Source organism: Calliphora vicina, chromosome 4 (assembly GCF_958450345.1).
Source record: "Calliphora vicina chromosome 4, idCalVici1.1, whole genome shotgun sequence".
Classification (NCBI taxonomy): domain Eukaryota; kingdom Metazoa; phylum Arthropoda; class Insecta; order Diptera; family Calliphoridae; genus Calliphora; species Calliphora vicina.
The window spans coordinates 36,967,460-36,985,906 of record NC_088783.1 but is presented as its reverse complement, the minus strand read 5'-3'; the positions used below and the strand labels follow the sequence as shown (position 1 = coordinate 36,985,906).

General features: G+C 31.5%; 3 protein-coding genes across 3 annotated transcripts; 2 read left to right on the top strand and 1 right to left on the bottom strand.

Annotated features, from left to right (window-relative positions):
- Positions 1 to 967: 967 nt before the first annotated feature.
- Positions 968 to 10,346, bottom strand: mus101 (mutagen-sensitive 101). The gene is made up of 5 exons (XM_065507428.1): positions 9,663 to 10,346; positions 4,682 to 5,390; positions 3,890 to 4,626; positions 1,997 to 3,772; positions 968 to 1,937 (listed from the first exon to the last, which is right to left on the bottom strand). Exons 1-5 carry the CDS (start codon positions 10,335 to 10,337, stop codon positions 1,347 to 1,349), a joined length of 4,488 nt encoding a protein of 1,495 aa, XP_065363500.1. The 5' UTR covers positions 10,338 to 10,346; the 3' UTR covers positions 968 to 1,346.
- A 1,812-nt stretch (positions 10,347 to 12,158) lies between these two features.
- On the top strand, positions 12,159 to 14,799 carry deltaCOP (coatomer subunit delta). The gene is made up of 7 exons (XM_065507008.1): positions 12,159 to 12,315; positions 12,393 to 12,432; positions 12,497 to 13,136; positions 13,197 to 13,690; positions 13,763 to 13,874; positions 14,370 to 14,535; positions 14,606 to 14,799. The coding sequence occupies exons 1-7, from the start codon at positions 12,313 to 12,315 to the stop codon at positions 14,732 to 14,734; spliced, it is 1,584 nt and encodes a 527-aa protein (XP_065363080.1). The 5' UTR covers positions 12,159 to 12,312; the 3' UTR covers positions 14,735 to 14,799.
- Positions 14,800 to 16,667: 1,868 nt separating this feature from the next.
- Positions 16,668 to 17,473, top strand: Lamtor5 (Late endosomal/lysosomal adaptor, MAPK and MTOR activator 5). The gene is made up of 4 exons (XM_065508357.1): positions 16,668 to 16,815; positions 16,874 to 16,935; positions 17,001 to 17,115; positions 17,177 to 17,473. The coding sequence occupies exons 1-4, from the start codon at positions 16,781 to 16,783 to the stop codon at positions 17,238 to 17,240; spliced, it is 276 nt and encodes a 91-aa protein (XP_065364429.1). The 5' UTR covers positions 16,668 to 16,780; the 3' UTR covers positions 17,241 to 17,473.
- Positions 17,474 to 18,447: the final 974 nt, after the last annotated feature.

Here is an 18,447-nt window from a genome sequence, read left to right as displayed (position 1 = left end):
TGTACTGAATTTCTTGCTCGATATCAAATGCGGTAGGTAATTCGGCCAAAATTGATCAACAAAATTTTTTTTTTTCAAACAAAGAATTTTACGTTTTTATACCCTTCACCATGATTGGTAATGCTACATAAAAGTTTGTTATTCTGTTTTTAATTTTTCGTTTGCGAATTCGTCCCTGGATCGTTATAGATAACGGAATCGATATAGCCATGTTCAGCTGTCTGTTGGAATCAAATTTCCAAAGCCCCCAAATAACTATAGTCTCAGTTCGGTTGCTATTTAAATTCTAACAAATTACCTATTTTTGATCTGAATTTCTAAGTCATTAAAATATACAATACGGATATTTAATGATAGACATTTCAAAGACCTTTCCAAGGACCTATATAACGCCATGGAAATACTGACCGACAAAGGTTCAAAATACTTTTAAACACAATTTTTTTCAACTTAATTTTGTTTTTTCAGTAAAAAAATATTTTTACGCAATTTTACACCAACAAAATTTTTCACCCAAAAGATTTGTTCACCAAATATTTTTTGGCGTATAAATTGTTTTAAAGCCCACTTTGGAGAAGAGTATATAAGATATATATTGTTTCTTTTAAGAATTTCATACAAATCGCCTGACCTAAAAAGCGCCTTCAATCGGGGAAAAAAACTACTGTCTCGGTTTAGATGTTTCGCTGATATTTATTTTTGAAATACTTTCTACTTTGTTAATTAGCAGCCCAATCATGAATTAAAAATCCGCGGGAGTTTTTCCCAATTTTAACACAGAATTTTAATAGGAAAAATGGCAAAAGAGAAAAAACTCCCGCGCATTTTTTATTCATGATTGGAATATACATATTATTCAGATTAAGTTGATATAAATAAATGTTTGTATCAAAAAAATCCCATCCAATACAACAATATGATTGTGATATAAGCAAATAAACAATTCTTTTTATAAAAACCACAAATGTTTTTGCCGAAAAAAAAACATTTTTATTAACATTAAATACTAACCATAGATAATACAAAAAGTGATATCTTTATGACAATATGATTTAAACGAACTTATAAAATGACAATAAATTTTAATATTACAACAATCAGTACGTTACATGATTCCATATCGTCCCCTTATTGCATAATAAGAATCTACATAACTGATTCTATATGTGGTAAAAATTTGGTAAAATTCTACTTCCACATAGTGGGTCAAAAGATTAATTAAAATATAACTTTTGTTACAGATGTCTACTAATACAAAAATTTTAAACCCAATTATTTCGAAATGGCAAAAAAATTATACACTATTGTTTTATTAAGGGGACGATTCAATCGTGTACTATAAATTTCTACATAGTAATCTCATATTTAGACATATCAACATCAGCGCCATTCATCAAGAAGGCATTAATGTACATTTGAGACAAAACAAATATATCATGATTCTTAAGAAATTGATAGTCTTCAACATTTAGGGGACACTTCTTAACATCGACAAAACAATGAGAGGCTGTTGATGATAGCTCACAGCCAGAGTAGGGAGACGATGCTTCAACAATCTCACCTTTGCCGGCTTTTATGACATTCTTGAGAGCAGCTATGTTACGGTTTGAAATACGTAAAATAGCTTTGATGCTGGTAAATGCGCCATTTCGATTGCCATGAACATCTGGCGCTAATTGTTTGCGCCAACGATGGGCTGCTGAGGCAATTACCTGCTCATCAGCTGAAAGTTGTGGCAAATTGAGAGCTTTGCAATTGCCCCACTCATAGAGTTCTTCGTCGATGAAAACATCCTTGGCAAAACATTCCTCAATGTACTTGATGCTCAGAACCCATTTGCCAGAAGAAATACAACCAAGCATTTTTTCGCCACGATTCGGTTTTTCACAAACAAAATGGGTGCATTCTGGATCGAAATTAACTAAATTTTCGCAGACCTTTAAGTGAAGATGTTATGTTAGAAATTAACTTAAAAAAATAATCTTAAAACACTAACCTCTCCTCCCAATTGCAATATTTTACCAATAACATCGTCTCTGGTTTCTTCATCAGAACAGGAAATACTAAATCGAGGGGTACCTTGATACTGCATTGTCTTTTCCACAATCTTCGAACGTCTTTGTGCTCCAAATTCAGCAGGATCTCGCCAACCGACTAAATCTTGTGTATGTAATTGTTCCGATTCAAAAGGTTGCACGTAGTGGGCTTCAGTTTCCATAGACTCGACAGGCGATTGAGGACGATCGATATTTTGCCGAGTACGTTTTAAACTCTGACGCCTTGAATCGCAGTTACGCAAATATTCAGTAATTTGTTTAATTTCTGGTGAAGCTGTGGCGTTAACCGAGGGTCTAGATTTTGTAGTAACAGCTGAAGTTGTAGCATTTTCTGCCACATTAGTCTCTTCAAAACTGATTTTATCAAAATTAATGGTAGACTTTCCCACCAATGAAGCTCTTTGACCTAAACCACTAGATGATGGCGAGTTATTTGACATACTACGTCTCGTTAAAGAACCATTAGGACTTTGAGTACACGGTACAAAAGTGTCTGATTTTCTAGTTTCATTAGTTTGTAAATTGAAGGTATTGTTGGTGTTAGTATTGTTATTGACAGAAGTATTGTTATTCGGAGAGTTATGGGCAAAAATGGACCTAGGAGCTTTTGTCGAACTGCGTGTAACCTTATTATTCAGTGGTGTGGTGTCATTTGATTCTAAAACTTGTCTGGAAGATTTCTTGCCTGAAGAAGTTCCGGGTTTTTCATCATCCTCATCACTGTAGGGTATGCCCATAGCCTTGCATGTAGCCCTCATTACACGTCTACGTATTTCATCAATCGGAGTATCGGGTTTCATTTTTTTCGTGGGCAAACGCCAACGCCTTTCAAACTCATCAGCCATACGCTTCTCAAACTCTGGTGTAGTACAGAAATCTGGTATACCTTTAGGTGTTGGTAACTTGCGATTAATGGGAGTACAGGCCTGTCTACGTATGCGCTCCAGTTCAGGAGTTTGATTATTTTTCATTTCATTAATAACCTCCCTCAAACACTCGCGCTCTTCTTCGTTTTCTATTTCGCCCAAAATCTGCTCCATAAAATCAAAATTGTAAGAAGCTTGTGCATAATTATTTGTGGGTGTGTGTGGAGATTCTGGACCCAAATTGGTGGAGTTTGACAACGATTGTCTAGTGGTTCTGCCAGGTCCTGCCAATTCAGAAACTCTTTTATTTCTTAAGGGTGTAAATGTTTCAGTTGTATTTGTATTGACGCTATTTTGTCGTAAATTTTCCACGCTTTCTACATTGTTTTCAACAGCATCCACATCCATATTAACGGGTGTTATGGGAGTCGTAGGAGTTACTTTATGTTCAGTCTTACTAGTGTTACGCTCCCTTAATGTGGGTGATATGGGGAAATCATCTGGACTATCGCCTACTAAATACAATGTGTATGGAACTTTCTTTCCTTCTTTTGCACATTGTTGCAACCATTCAGACGTTACTACGGGGTAACGCCATTTTATGGCACCTTCATATTTTGATCCTTCAGCCGAAGGACATATTAATAAAGGTTTTTCTTTTTTCACAAATGTTTTATTCACATTTGCTCCTAATAATTGAGCAATCGAATCAATAAAATCTCTCTCTAATAGAGAGTAAATGGAAATAACAATTGTCATGCCTTCCAGAGGCCGCGAATCGGCAGTATGTGGGATGTGTTTGTGGAAATATTCAATGGGAACTAATTTATTGGTTTTCATACAACTTTCCTAAATACACCAAACGAATAAATAACAAAGTAGTATGGAAAAAAATATAAGTGATACGGTATCTGCTATAAATAGGCTTATTAAGAGAAGATGTGTAATTAAATCTTTTGTACTTACCACATATAATTCTGTTACAATATGCCTGGCTTTAACCGGTAATTGACTTGGATCGAAAGTATTTTCAAATGAAACAATTGCATAATCAACCGGATCTCGAAATGTAGATGGAACGACATTGCCCTGAGCTGCTTCACATTCACTTATCATTTGTGTGTAGAATTCTTCAGGGAAATTATCTTTATCAATGTACAAGGATGAACCTTGGAAAAAATCTAAATTCTCATAATCAATGGTAATACCAGTACCATCGGTTAAATCTGAAGGATTGGCCTGTACTTTAGTGACTGGAGGTTGTGGGTGTGTTAGATCATTGGGGGTAAGTTGTGTTGAAGAAGCCATTGGATAAGCCATTGACTCATCATTATGCATAGATGTTTGCGGCAGAGGTATAGAAGCCTGTGGTATATTCTCTTGTGAATATTGAGCAATTAAATCTTGTTCGTCTGCTTCCACGGGATGTTCGGTAGATGAGGCTATAGGTGGTTGTAGGGTAGAATTTGTAGGCAATTCATTTGCATCATCCTTTTCGGAATCTTTTGTGAATAATTTCTTTTTTATGGGCTTTTCTGGTTGTTTAAAACTGTGGTTCATCGAACGCAGTGTTTTTTTAGAGGAAGGAGAAGGAGCGTCGGGTTCACGCGAAGTGGGCAGTGAAACACGATATATGGCTTCACTAGCTGGCTGTTTAAGTTTAATGCTTTCCTGTAGCCAATCCAAACGTACAATATTAACCGCTAAAATAAAAATATAATAGTTTTTAAGTTTTTTTAACATCTAAGTTTAAATTACCTGTCAACAAATTATCCTTTTTCCAGGATTTATATTCATTGTCATCAAATTGTCCCACTATTATATGTGTAATTTTCTCATTGACCACATCATAACGCGTAGCACCACCCACATTCAAAATGCGATTTAATTTTTCTCTCTCTTCAGAACGAAAACCACTCAAGTAAATACAACAGCCATCTAAAAAGCTACCTGCCTTCTTAGCCTTTTTCGGACATATTTCTTCGTATACCAATTTGTAGTGTGTGCCCGCACCTGCTTTTTTCAATAGATCCTTTTTCAAATCTTTCGATACAGGTGCTGGTGCCACAAACGTTGGAACATTTTGGGTTTCATTCATAACCGAGCAAATAGTATCATTAACTGTACTTGCATCATGATTGAAACGTTTAGAACCCACCGTACTTATACGTGATATATCAGAGAGATGAGTATTATCGGCAGCTGTAAAATCTGCTATACTTTGATCTGTCTTGGTAGGCGTTGAAACTTTCAATGATTTCACCTGGTATGGTTTTGTGGGCAGAGCAAAACCTTTATGTACGCTGTCAAATATCCATTCGGGTAAGAGTATGTCCTTTTTGTAACGTACTGCAGCCGCATATTTTTCCGAATTCGTTTTATCTTTTTCGGTTATGACAATGTCAACCAATTGAGATCGAAATGCTCGGTGATAGGTACCACCATTTTCGTTGACCAAGCGCATAACCTAATCAAAATTAAGATAATAGAAATATAATAATAGAAATATAAACAGCTTGTTTTTTATTTATTTTTGTTGGTGTTAATTATAAGCATAAATATATCCTAATTTATTATAACATTCACGTTCGTGAGAATGGTATATATAAGTTTGTCATTCCGTTTTTAATTTATACATTTTTCATTTCCGACCCTATAAAGTATATACATATATTCTGGATCCTTATAGATGGCGGAGTCGATTAAGCCATGTCCGTCTGTCTGTCTGTTGCAATCAACTTTCCGAAAGCCCTAAATAACTTACATACACGATTCATCAATATCTCCGGAATTCATCCGGCTCGGTTGCTGTTAAAAATCGAGAAAATCGGTCCACAAATGGCTGAGATATAAGGAAAAAACCGGGACAACCTCGATTTTTGTGTTTTTTTTACTAATCTATATATATAAAAGAGTAACGTTACTGACTGACTGACTGACTGACTGACTGATTCATCATCGCACAGCCCAAACGGCTGAAGCTAGAATAACGAAATTTTAACTGTGGGTTCCTCCCTCCCCAAAACGATCCGATAAGAAGGGATTTTTGGAAATTCGAACGTTTAGGGGGTAAAAAAGGGTAAAAACGGGTAAATTCGGTAACCTTATATCTTCAAAACTAATAAAGATATAAAAAAACTTAAAATAGCATGTTACTCCATTTAAAAAATAAGCTGACAGGTGTTTCGTACTTTTTGGAAATTCGAAACTTTTAGGGGAGAAAACGGGTAAAAACTGTATTTTGGTACTTTTTTTGCACCCTATGTATCTTTTAAACCAATAAACATAGAAACAAATTTTAAATCGTATTCTTTAATTAACAAAAAATAAAAAATATAAGTTTGGTACTTTTTGGAAATTCGAACCTTTAAGGGATAAAAATTGTGTTAATTTTTGGTACTTTTTCATAAAATATGTTTTTCTATAATTTGACATAGACATACGAATATTTTATTATGAGCTCCCACCACGTTACAGAAATTTATTTCTATGAAATTGTACCACGTCAATGGGGATAAAAAAGGTACCAAAAAGGGGATAAAATCGGGAAAATACATTATATTTGAAATTATTAAGCCAATTTTGATAATTTTTTTTTAACGTTGGTTCCTGGATTCATACAACAATTAACTAACAGGGTGTTATTTGGAACTCGAATACCAAGGTGTATATTGGGCCAAATCCGGGTAAACAGTTTGGTACTTTTTTTAAAACATATTTATTCTTGGGCACATTAACACAGATTTTAATATTTTGATACATGCCTGTAGCATAAACAATTTTGGCAAAATGGAATATTTTTAAATTTCAAACTTGAGGGGTGTTCAAGTAAGAAAAGGGAAATTGGTACTTTTCTCCTAATGGTACTTTTTTAAAATTTGAATTATTTCAGTTATCGACATTAAAATTAGCTGATATGTATTTGAGTGAAGTTAGTGTTAGGAATAGGGGATAATATTTAGGTACCAAAATGTGTGAACTGTACTATAGGTACTTTTTTGTTCATCTAATGGTACTTTTTTGAAATTTCTATAATAATGGACTTAGAAACATGAAATTAAACATATATGGTCCTAAGTGAGTGAGAATTCTAGGGGGAGACTTTTTGGTACTTTTTCTTTATTGGAATGGTACTTTTTGTAATTTCTTCACCAATGAACCTAGAAACATGAAATAAAGCTTATATATAAACCGAGTGAGTGGGAAACCACAAGTGTGGGTTTTTTGGTACTTTTTCTATATTCTAATGGTACTTTTTTGAATTTTCTATAACTATGGACTTAGAAACATGAAATTAAGCATATATGGTACATAAGTGAGTGAGAATTCTAGGGGGAGACTTTTTGGTACTTTTTCTTTATTCTAATGGTACTTTTTGAATTTTCTATAACTATGGACTTAGAAACATGAAATTAAGCATATATGGTCATAAGTGAGTGAGAATTCTAGGGGGAGACTTTTTGGTACTTTTTCTTTATTCTAATGGTACTTTTTGAATTTTCTATAACTATGGACGTAGAAACATGAAATTAAACATATATGGTCCTAAGTAAGTGATAATTCTAGGGGGAGACTTTTTGGTACTTTTTCTTTATTCGATTGGTACTTTTTGTAATTTCTTCACCAATGAACCTAGAAACATGAAATAAAGCTTATATGGAACCGAGTGAGTGGGAAACCACAAGTGTGGGCTTTTTGGTCCTTTTTCTATATTCTAATGGTACGTTTTTGAATTTTCTTTAACAATGGACTTAGAGACATGAAATTAAGCATATATGGTCCTAAGTGAGTGAGAATTCTAGGGGGAGACTTTTTGGTACTTTTTCTTTATTCGAATGGTACTTTTTGTAATTTCTTCACCAATGAACCTAAAAACATGAAATTAAGACCGGAGTGAGTGGGAATCTACAAGTGACTGCTTTTTGGTACTTTTTCTATATTCGAATGGTACTTTTTGAATTTTCTGTAATAATGGACATAGAAATATGAAGTTAAGCATATATGGTCCTAAGTGAGTGTTTATTCTAATAGTACTTTTTTGAATTTTCTATAACAATGAACTTAGAAACATGAAATTAAGCATATATGGTCCTAAGTAAGTGAGAATTCTATGGGGAGACTTTGTGGTCCTTTTTCTTTATTCGATTGGTAATTTCTTCACCAATGAACCTAGAAACATGAAATAAAGCTTATATGGAACCGAGTGAGTGGGAAACTACAAGTGGGTGCTTTTTGGTACTTTTTCTATATTCTAATGGTACTTTTTGAATTTTCTATAATATAATGGACCTAGAAATATGAAATTAAGCGTATATGGTCCTAAGTGATTGAAAATTCAAGCGGATACTTCATGGTACTTTTTGTTTATTCTAATGATACTTTTTTTAATTTTCTATAGCAATGGACTTAAAAACATGAAATTAAGCATACATGGTCCTAAGTGAGTTAGAATTCTAGGGGGCCACTTTTTGGTACTTTTTCTTTATTCGAATGGTACTTTTTGTAATTTCTTCACCAATGAACCTAGAATCATGAAATAAAGCTTATATGGACCCGAGTGAGTGGGAAACCACAAGTGGGGGATTTTTGGTACTTTTTATATATTCTAATGGTACTTTTTTGAATTTCCTATAATAATGGACCTAGAGTTTCCAAAAAATCGAAGAATTTCAAAACCGCGGTTTCGGTTTTAAAAAATTAAAAACCGATCGGTTTCGGTTTTGTGATAATTTATTAAATCTTAAGTATTATAGAAACAAAATTAGTTGACAATATAGGAAATGATATACAAATCTAAAATTCAAACTTGACGGGTTATGGTTTAGTGAATGCGAATTTAAAAGTGATAATCAATGGTACTATTTCCTTATTGCAATGGTACTTTTTGAATATTTTATAATAATAAACATAAAAATTTAAAATTTGGAACACATTTTGCATTTTCTATAATAATGGAACCAGAAATATGAAATTAGACATTTACAATTAGATTCACAAACGGAGACTTAATAGTAATATTTCTTTCTTCTAATTGGGGTGGCGAAGCGCACCGGGTCTGCTAGTGATAGATATTTGAAAGACCTTTGCAATGACATATATAAGATCATAATAGTAGGTTGAACATACAATGGGTCAAAATCGGAAAAAATATTTGTAACCCGATTTTTTTTTCACCAAAAGTTTTTTTCGCTATATATTAAAAAAAAACTGGAAAACAAAAAAAAATTTAAATTTAAAAAATATAAAAAAAAAAAATTTTTTTCAAAAATTGAAAAAAAAAATTAATTTTGTTACCTAAAAATATTTAAAATTTTTATTTTGAAGTATAATTTGGTGAAGGGTTTATAAGATTTAGCACAACCGAATATAGCTCCCTTACTTGTTTTTTTACATTTACTTATTTATTCAATTGTAATCCTTGAATAGTGCTTTGGTATAATTTATTATTGTGAACAAAAACCTACATTATCAGCCCAATTATGAATAAAAATTCCCCGGGAGTTTTTTCCCTTTTCTCATTTTTCCTATTCAAATTCAATGGAAAAAAACTCCCGGGAAACAAACTCCCGCGGAATTTTTTATTCATAATTGGGCTGTATATCTGTATGAAGGTAGAAAGCCAGATCATTATGAAAATATAAAGTGTTACAGGATTCTTTATTATTATTAGGATTATTATTATGTTGTTCAAAGAAATCTCACTTTTCCAAACAATACTGCGATTGCATACAACACTTACCTCATTCTTTTTATCATTCTCCAAACCGGTACAAGTTATATTTGTACCAAAAAATATAGGCAATTTGTATTTATCAAATTCCACATCTGTTGCCGAAATATCCTCAGCAGCACAACTCCTCTCCCAAACTCGCTGAACCCAGTCAATATGCATCACCGGTATGCCATTCAATGTAGCATGTTCATATTTTGCCGATTTAATTGTATTCGATATTAAATGTGTTATAGACCGACTGAAATTCTGAAAATAATGGCCACCCATCCATTGTATCAAACCCTTTAGTTTCTCCTTCTCCTGAGGTGTAATGCCCGTGGCCGATATTTGTAAATCACGCATAGCCGCCGTGAACACGGGGCTGGTACCCAAAGGTATCTCCTGGTTTTTCAATAAACAGCTGGTCAAGCATGGGGGCCCAATTATAATTGATTTAGTCTGTTGCAGTTGTTGAAAGAAATCGCCCTCGAAACGATCGAATATGAAAACATCTTTCTTTGATAGTCTACCAGAGGCTATCAAAGGAAATCCTTCGCTTGCCTTTATTTGACGTATATTATCTTCAGGAATATGATTTTGCAAGTACGCCAATGCCCTTTTAAAGTCTTTGTGGGCTTTATCTTCATCTGATGCATTATTTGTGGCCACAAAATATGCATTAATCGTATCGTCCAAACTCATTTAAAATGTATAAATAAATGTGTTAACTATAGTTTAAACAAATTTTTTATTATTGTTTGGAAAATGCTTGCAAAAATTTTTACGATATTTGCGCTTTTTTCAAAAGATACAAGTTAACAATTGCAAAAAAGTAGTAGTAGAAAAACTCCGGTTCATTTGGCTCACGATCAGTGTTGCCGGAACCTCAAAATATTTATAACCAATTTTTTTTTAAAAAAAATAACCAAAATACAAAATAAACCAAAAAAATTATTGCAATCGTAATATTTTTAATTATTTTTTTTTAAATATGAACAAAAGTACATATGAAATTAAATTTTTTATATAATAAAAATATTTAAAATTTCGTCTAATTTACAAATAATATAAATATGAATTAGGCTTCCCATATTCTAATTCCTAATAATAGTAAGTTAAATAGATGATATTTACAAATAGACCTTGACAATGAAGATTGTTGATGACGCCCTTGGCAGGGTAGAAAATGCATTCCAATTTGCCAATTGTCTAAAATTTTAGTATTCAGTGATATTCTTTAAATTATTACAAATAAATTATAATATAAATGAACTTAAGCCTAATTAAAAAATTTACTGTCAAATTATATATACATCAACATAAATGTTATATCAAGATTTTAACCATTATAATATTATGAAAATTAGTTCATAATCTCAAAATATTCTGAAAAGTCTCTACTGACTTCAATTAAATTTATTCATTTATCCAGAAAACTGTTACAGCGAGCCTTCTTAAATCTTTTCAAATAATGACATTATTTTCAAAATATTTGACTTCTTCTGTGGTTTTGGTGAAAACTTTGAATTTTGAACTAATTCTGAATTTATACTTTATAAGAATTAATAAATTTAAATGTCTAACAATTATGTGGACATATATATGTAAGAGTTAACCAATACGTATAAAATTTAATTCTACACTACACTAGGATGTTGACACAAATTAAACTAATTTTTTTTTAGATTTATTGATACTTCAGAAATTCACTTTACATATGATTCCTTAACCCGGCAATTCCCATACCCTCGCCAAAGGGAGAAACAGTTTGTTTTTATTAAAAATAGTAAATATACGTCTAGTTTACACTATAAATAAGTTTAAAATAAAAAAAAATGTAGCTAGTTGCGATATTATAGCGGGGTCACCAATAGGTGACACTGGGCAGAGAAAAAATAATTTTCTAAAAATACTTGCTGATATTGTTAGCCTGAATATCTAGCAGTATTTATTAAAAAAAATTATTGTGATACTTAACCGTTTGGCTTTTTTATAACAACTTATTTATCATAAGAAACACACCAGTATGTTAAAATCAAAAACACTGCTTAAAGATTTTTAAAAATCCCCTAGTTAATAAAATTCTAGCGTTGCCAAAATAAAATCTGATATAAAACAGGATCTTATCTGTATATAAATAATATCAATATTTATCAGTGATATCTGTTTCTATGTTTAAAACTACCGTTAATCTTTGTCACCTGTAGGTGACACTGGGAATTGCCGGGTTAAACTAATTTTCTTAAAAAAAAAACTTAGAACTATATGTATGATTCTAATCAGGTAATAAGAAATAGCATCCCGCCGAATTAAAAAAAAGTTACTTGACATTAAAGAATCTGGTAAGAGTATATCGTGTTTGCTCCCGGCACTAAAAAATTAAACTAATTGTGGTTTACAAATTTCTATCTATCTGGCATCTTTGCTATCAAACATATTATGACATTTCCTAACTGTCATATTCCCACCAGGGTTGCCAAGACCAAGACAACAAACAAAACACATACAACTGACAATTTTGACATATATTCTTCATTTCAGGAAAATTATTAATCGAACACGTCAGCTAGCCTACCCAAAAGTGATTTTTTTCGTAAATTTTTCATTAAAAAATCAAAATAGCAATAACGTTTGCAAGAATTTCATATAAATAAACTTTATTTACAAAGTCATTAAAATGGTAAGTGTAAAATTGTTGTAAAAAAGTTATAGAATGACAAACAAAAACATAAAAATTTAACTTGCAATTTGCGATAGGTTCTGATAGCGGCAGCGGTGTGTACCAAAAATGGAAAAGGTTTGTTGTCTAATGACTATTGGAATGTGCAATTTATTTAATTATTATTTTTTTTATTTTTTAGTAATTATTTCACGTCAATTTGTGGAAATGACTAAAGCCCGCATTGAGGGTTTATTGGCTGCTTTTCCCAAACTTATGACGGCCGGAAAGCAGCATACATACGTGGAAACGGACTCGGTACGTTATGTGTATCAACCCATGGAGAAGTTATACATGCTGCTTATTACTACTAAGGCTAGTAACATTTTAGAAGATTTGGAAACATTACGTCTATTTTCCAAGGTTATACCAGAATATTGTCACACCTTGGAAGAGAAGGAAATTTTGGAAAATGCTTTCAATTTAATATTTGCTTTTGATGAGATTGTAGCCTTGGGCTATAGGGAAAGTGTTAATTTGGCACAAATTAAAACGTATGTGGAAATGGACTCCAATGATGAAAAGATCTATCAAGCGGTGCGTCAAAGTCAAGAACGCGAAGCTAAACAAAGAATGCGTGAGAAGGCAAAAGAGTTGCAAAGACAGCGCATGGAATCGGCTAAACGTGGAGGGCCTGTGGGCGGTATGGGAGGACGTTCTAGTGGAGGCTTTAGTTCTGATGGTTTTGGCTCAAATAGCAACAGCAGCAGCGGTGGTATGGGTGGTTTTAGCAGTGCCCCCTCCATTGAAATGGACAATAAACCAATGGCTCCTAAAGCACAGTAAGTTTAATTAATTTTAAAGATAAATGAAAGTTAATTAAGTGTAAATTATTTCTTCAGAAAACCTGTATCACGCAATGCCCTGAAATTGGGCGGTAAAACGAAGGACGTGGACAGTTTCGTAGATCAATTGAAATCTGAGGGTGAGAAAATTGCCAATTTGGCACCAGCTGCCAGTAGCGCCAGTGCTGCAGCTGCTTCAGCTAAAGCTAAAATTGTTTCGGATGTACATACGGAAAGTGTTCATTTGAAGATGGAAGATAAACTTGTGGTACGCATTGGTCGTGATGGTGGTTTGCAGCAATTTGAACTGTCGGGTCTGCTAACTTTGCGCATAACTGACGAAAATTTGGGTCGCATAAAGGTGCAATTGGAAAATAATGATACACATGGCATACAGTTGCAAACACATCCCAATGTCGACAAGGAACTATTCAAAACTCGCTCAGTAATTGGCTTAAAGAATCCAGCTAAACCTTTCCCCATGAATACGGACGTTGGTGTTTTAAAATGGCGTTTTGTTACACAGGATGATGCAGCCATACCATTGACTAGTAAGTTTTGGAGAAGTTTAAAGCATTGTAGATTTTTGTTTTTGTAAATATTGTCTTAAATTAATTTTTTAGTTAATTGCTGGCCTTCGGAAAATGGTGAAGGTGGCTGTGATGTTAATATTGAATACGAATTAGAGGCTCAACATTTGGAATTACAAGATGTTGCTATTATAATACCTTTGCCGTAAGTTTAAACAATTATAGTCATATTGTGAAACCAAAAATACTGCAGAGTTACGTATTTATGTCCATGGGAATTAAATTTTCTTAATGAATTTTAATTAATCAAAGGTCATATTAAATCTTTAAACCGAATCTTTCTATTTGCCATTAAATAATATAGGAATTATATTTCTTTTGTAAAGAAAGCAGAACTAAAACTATTTGAAATTCCATTTAAAATTTTGTAAAAATTAAGAAATCAAAACCAACCATAATATTTTGGTATACATGTTTTCCATGGTCATACAAAATCTCTTGAATTTCGAAATTCACTTTAGTCTGATTTTTATATATTTTAAAAGTTCATATTTTTTAATAGATGCCTGCAAAATACCTAAATTAAAATTGTTAATAACTTCTGAACAATTAGTTAAATTTTATAATATTATATATATATACTAACATTTCTGTTTCCTCCCAAAATCATTATTTACCATATTACGTGATATATTTTTAGTATGAATGTTCAACCATCTGTAGCCGAATATGATGGCACTTACAACTATGATGCACGCAAACATATTCTAACATGGAATATACCCGTTATTGATGCTGCCAATAAATCTGGTTCCATGGAATTCAGTTGTAATTCATCTATACCTGGAGATTTCTTCCCAGTTCAAGTAAGTCTTAAACGTCACACGTTAAACTCAAACAAAATTTGTGTAATAATAATAATTTCTATTTGAAAAGGTTTCATTTGTATCAAAGACACCATTTGCTGCATTAAAAGCCAAGGATATTGTTTTAGTGGACAATGATAGTGGTGTCAAATATTCAACAGAAAACATACTTTTTGTTGATAAATATGAAATTGTTTAATTATTAATATTCATTTCTTTTTAGAATTAAATTTTCTCATCAATATTATTTGAAAATCAAAACAAGCAAATTATTATTCCACACTATGATAACTATTATTCCCTATCCTCTTGCATACATACAAACATACACACGTAGTGAATGTGAAAATGTTTTCTCTTCTTAATTTGATTGTTTGAGTCTTTATGTTAAACATTTATATTTGTATTTTTTTTAATAGAATCTTAAGCTTATTTGTATTCAAATGAAAAACTAAGAATGATAAAGGAAAAAATTTAGCATTTTTCTAATGATTTAGATGTGTTAATACTAAAAACAATTATTTGAAATAAGAATTTGTGTTTATTTTTACCTAATGCACTTTAAATATATTAAAATTAAAAAAAAACGAAATATTCCAAAATCTTATAAAAGAAGTAATATACATACATTTTATAAATAAAATTGAATAAATTAAATAAGAAATTTATAAAGTAGTAAAAACAATAAAAAATAAACATATATTATAAGAAAACGTAAAATGAGTGTAGAAAAAATACTGTTTTATTTCATGGTTTTATTAAAATATAAGGGAAAACACAATTAGATCTTAACAATATTTTACATTTTTACAAGTTACGAGCTTTACAAAGTAGTGTTCTATAGTTGACACATAACATCGACTTTTTAAATAGTCCTTTTTTTGAATTTTAGCTATTTATGAAAAGTCTACTTTTCATTTATATTTAAAAAAATATATGTATATAAAATTACAATAGTTTAAAATAAAAAAATCGCTTTTTTCGACTTTTATCCTTTTTTGGGATAACGTAATCTGTTGTTGTTGTAGCAGTAGTGTTTGCTGAGTTGACAGCCCTTGGCCGAGTGAACTAGGGTCATTCCGTTGCGTAGAACCAGCTGTCGTGGGAATGTTATTGTTCGACTTTGTTCCGACAAAAGTCGATTTTGATTGTTCGAACAATAGGCTTATAGAACCTTACTACAAACCTTTGCAACTTTGACAACCTGTATTCCACCTAGTATTCTAATAGAGTGGTCACAAATATAATTTTCTGAAAGCTTATGTGGCCTGTATGATTTGTTTGTATATAATTTTGCAATCGGAGTATAGAAGATACAGAATTATTACAACTTTTTTACCGATCGACGCGTCATCATCATTTTTAATTTTTGATATACCCGAGGTGCCCCACTTTGGGGCATTGTGGCTCGGCCCCCCCTTGGTTGTTTAAGCCCAAATTCAAAACTTAAACTTATCGACACCTCCTCTATAGCCATGGGAAATTTTATTAAAATCTGGCTATTCGTTTAGAAGTTACAGATTTATTTCCACTTTTTTTTCAGATCCCCCACTGTGCGACGTATCAAGCTTTTTGGGACCAGCATATGCTAGGAGATTATTGTTGGAGTGTCGCGAGGGAGACAAATAATTATCAGATTTCGTGTAATTATTTAAATCCAAAAATATTTAATAATTCTGTATATCGGATTTTAATTTTAGAGCGTTTTTTATATTAAAACGAAAGTAAAGTTTTTGGTACAGAAATTGAATAAGAATTTTAGAAAAACATTACAAAAAAAATTCAAATCCACTTTGAAAACTGAAAGTGATTTCATTCCGAAAGAAATTTACGTTTTACTTTTTCTGAAGAAGCAAAATACGGAATTAATTCCAATTTCGATCGGAATGGAATTCTGTGACAGGCCTGAATATTACATTTTATAACCCTTAATCATGACATCTAACATACTTTTAAATTTCACACATTTATAATTAGTAATTACATCCAAAAATTTTGTAAATTAAAAAAAATAGTTTAAATAAATTGTTTTAAATAAAAAAAACCGTTTAGTAGCTAACTTCACTTTACAACACTTTTAAATACACAAAATTACAACCCTGTTATAATACAAATATATCGTTAAACTCTCATCTCAAACAGTCAGCTGGTTTATATATATTTTGTTTATCACCACATACGAATCTACTTTAAGAAAAATCTAAATTTTTATAAAGAATTTATTAATTTTATACAAAATCAAGCAATGGAACAACAATTAGAAAAAGTTTTAAGTGATATGTAAGTAAATCTAAACAAATGGAATATTCCAAAACACTTAAAATTATCTATATTGCAGAAATTCACAGCCCGAAACTGTAGGCTGTCTAATAACAAATCGTCAGGGTCTTTGTCTGGGAGGTAAAATTTTGCACAAATTTAAGAAATTGCTAATAAATAAATTACACTTTTATAAACTATCTTAGCTAAAGGTAAAATAAATCCAAAAATGTCCGGCATTGGTATGGCTCTATCGGAACAGGCTTGTAAATTGGAACCCAACCTAAATCCGCCCACAATTATTTTGTACAGCGGGAACAAGTATTTTTTTATATTAAGTTGATCTCACAAAGTTTTATATTTATTGTTATATTCTTTACAGACGCTGCATTATACAAAAGGATGGTGAGATTACTGGCATTATATATAAGCAAAGTAACAATTAGTTGTAATTGTTGGATTGAGGGAGGGATCATAATGTCATAGTTGTGTTTTGTGCGTGGCCATATGGAAAACAGACAACCAAATGCTGTGTAATCTGCATTCTTACTCATGCTTCCATTTGTGATTAAATGTTAATTAAGTAATATTATAACTTCATCTGCTTTTTCTATGTAGTCTTTATAAGATAATATTTTTTTTCCTAAACTAAATGTCATAATAGTTTTTGCTTAAATGTAACATCTTTCCGAATATTTTTTTGAAATATACTATGTATAATAAGTAAGTCGTCAGAGAATTCGTAAAAACACTAAACTGAAATTATTGGGTAGCTTAAGATACTTGTGATGAAACATTGGGGAATACATACATTTGCTATTATTATTTGGGAATTGAATATCAGAAAGACAAACTCCTAGATTTGAATTGTATTAGTTCCTGGCTCACTATTACTATATTTTTAGATTTACAGCTTTTACGTAGCATTTATAGAAATTTACATTCTGATTAGAAATATTAAATACCTACTGACACGTTTGTCAATTTTATTTCCCAATTACTGTTTTTAAAGCTCATTAATGCATTGTTATTTTTTTTATTAACTGTTTACTAGTAGGTATGTTTGGTAGATATACAATTACAAATAAAGGGTATTCATTTCAACATTTTTTTTGGTTGGAAAAATGGAAAAGTGGAAAAATGTATTTATGTTACAACAAACACAAGAAAAAAACTCCACCAAAAATTGAATTTTTAACAAACTAAAAAATTGCACCAAAAGTTAAATTATATCAAACTATAAGCAAGTGTAAAAAAATCCGAGTGTAATTTTGTATTTTTCGACCAAAACATTTTTGAAATGAATACCCTTGCAGTGATGCTTAAATACCACAAAGTTTCTAATAAGAATTATCATCACTAACATTTAGTTTAATGTCGGTTCTTTAGGTGCGCGGTAGTGTTAACGTAGTGCGTGAAATAAATAATTAAATACTTTGCAAAAAATATCCGTACATTTATAAAATTTACACCAAAATATAGCTAAAACCACAATTAATAACAATACAAAGAGCTAAAGTGAATTTGTTTTCGTTTAATGTGAGAAAATTGTGTGCAAAGATTCTAACGGCACTTTTTTGTTTGGTTGTTCGTTCGTTTTTTTTCGTCGGCTGCTAGTTGTTAGAGATGTGCATTTTGTGTTTATTATAATTT

Coding starts and splice junctions, on each gene's coding strand:
- Lamtor5 (XM_065508357.1), top strand. CDS start 16,781: ATGGAACAACAATTAGAAAAAGTTTTAAGTGATAT. Junction 16,816..16,873: donor GAAAAAGTTTTAAGTGATAT/GTAAGTAAATCT, acceptor TCTATATTGCAG/AAATTCACAGCCCGAAACTG. Junction 17,116..17,176: donor ATTTTGTACAGCGGGAACAA/GTATTTTTTTAT, acceptor TATTCTTTACAG/ACGCTGCATTATACAAAAGG.
- mus101 (XM_065507428.1), bottom strand. CDS start 10,337: ATGAGTTTGGACGATACGATTAATGCATATTTTGTGGCCACAAATAAT. Junction 4,627..4,681: donor AAAGGATAATTTGTTGACAG/GTAATTTAAACT, acceptor TTTTTATTTTAG/CGGTTAATATTGTACGTTTG. Junction 1,938..1,996: donor TATTGCAATTGGGAGGAGAG/GTTAGTGTTTTA, acceptor CTTCACTTAAAG/GTCTGCGAAAATTTAGTTAA.
- deltaCOP (XM_065507008.1), top strand. Junction 12,433..12,496: donor GTGTACCAAAAATGGAAAAG/GTTTGTTGTCTA, acceptor TTTATTTTTTAG/TAATTATTTCACGTCAATTT. Junction 13,137..13,196: donor CCAATGGCTCCTAAAGCACA/GTAAGTTTAATT, acceptor TTATTTCTTCAG/AAAACCTGTATCACGCAATG.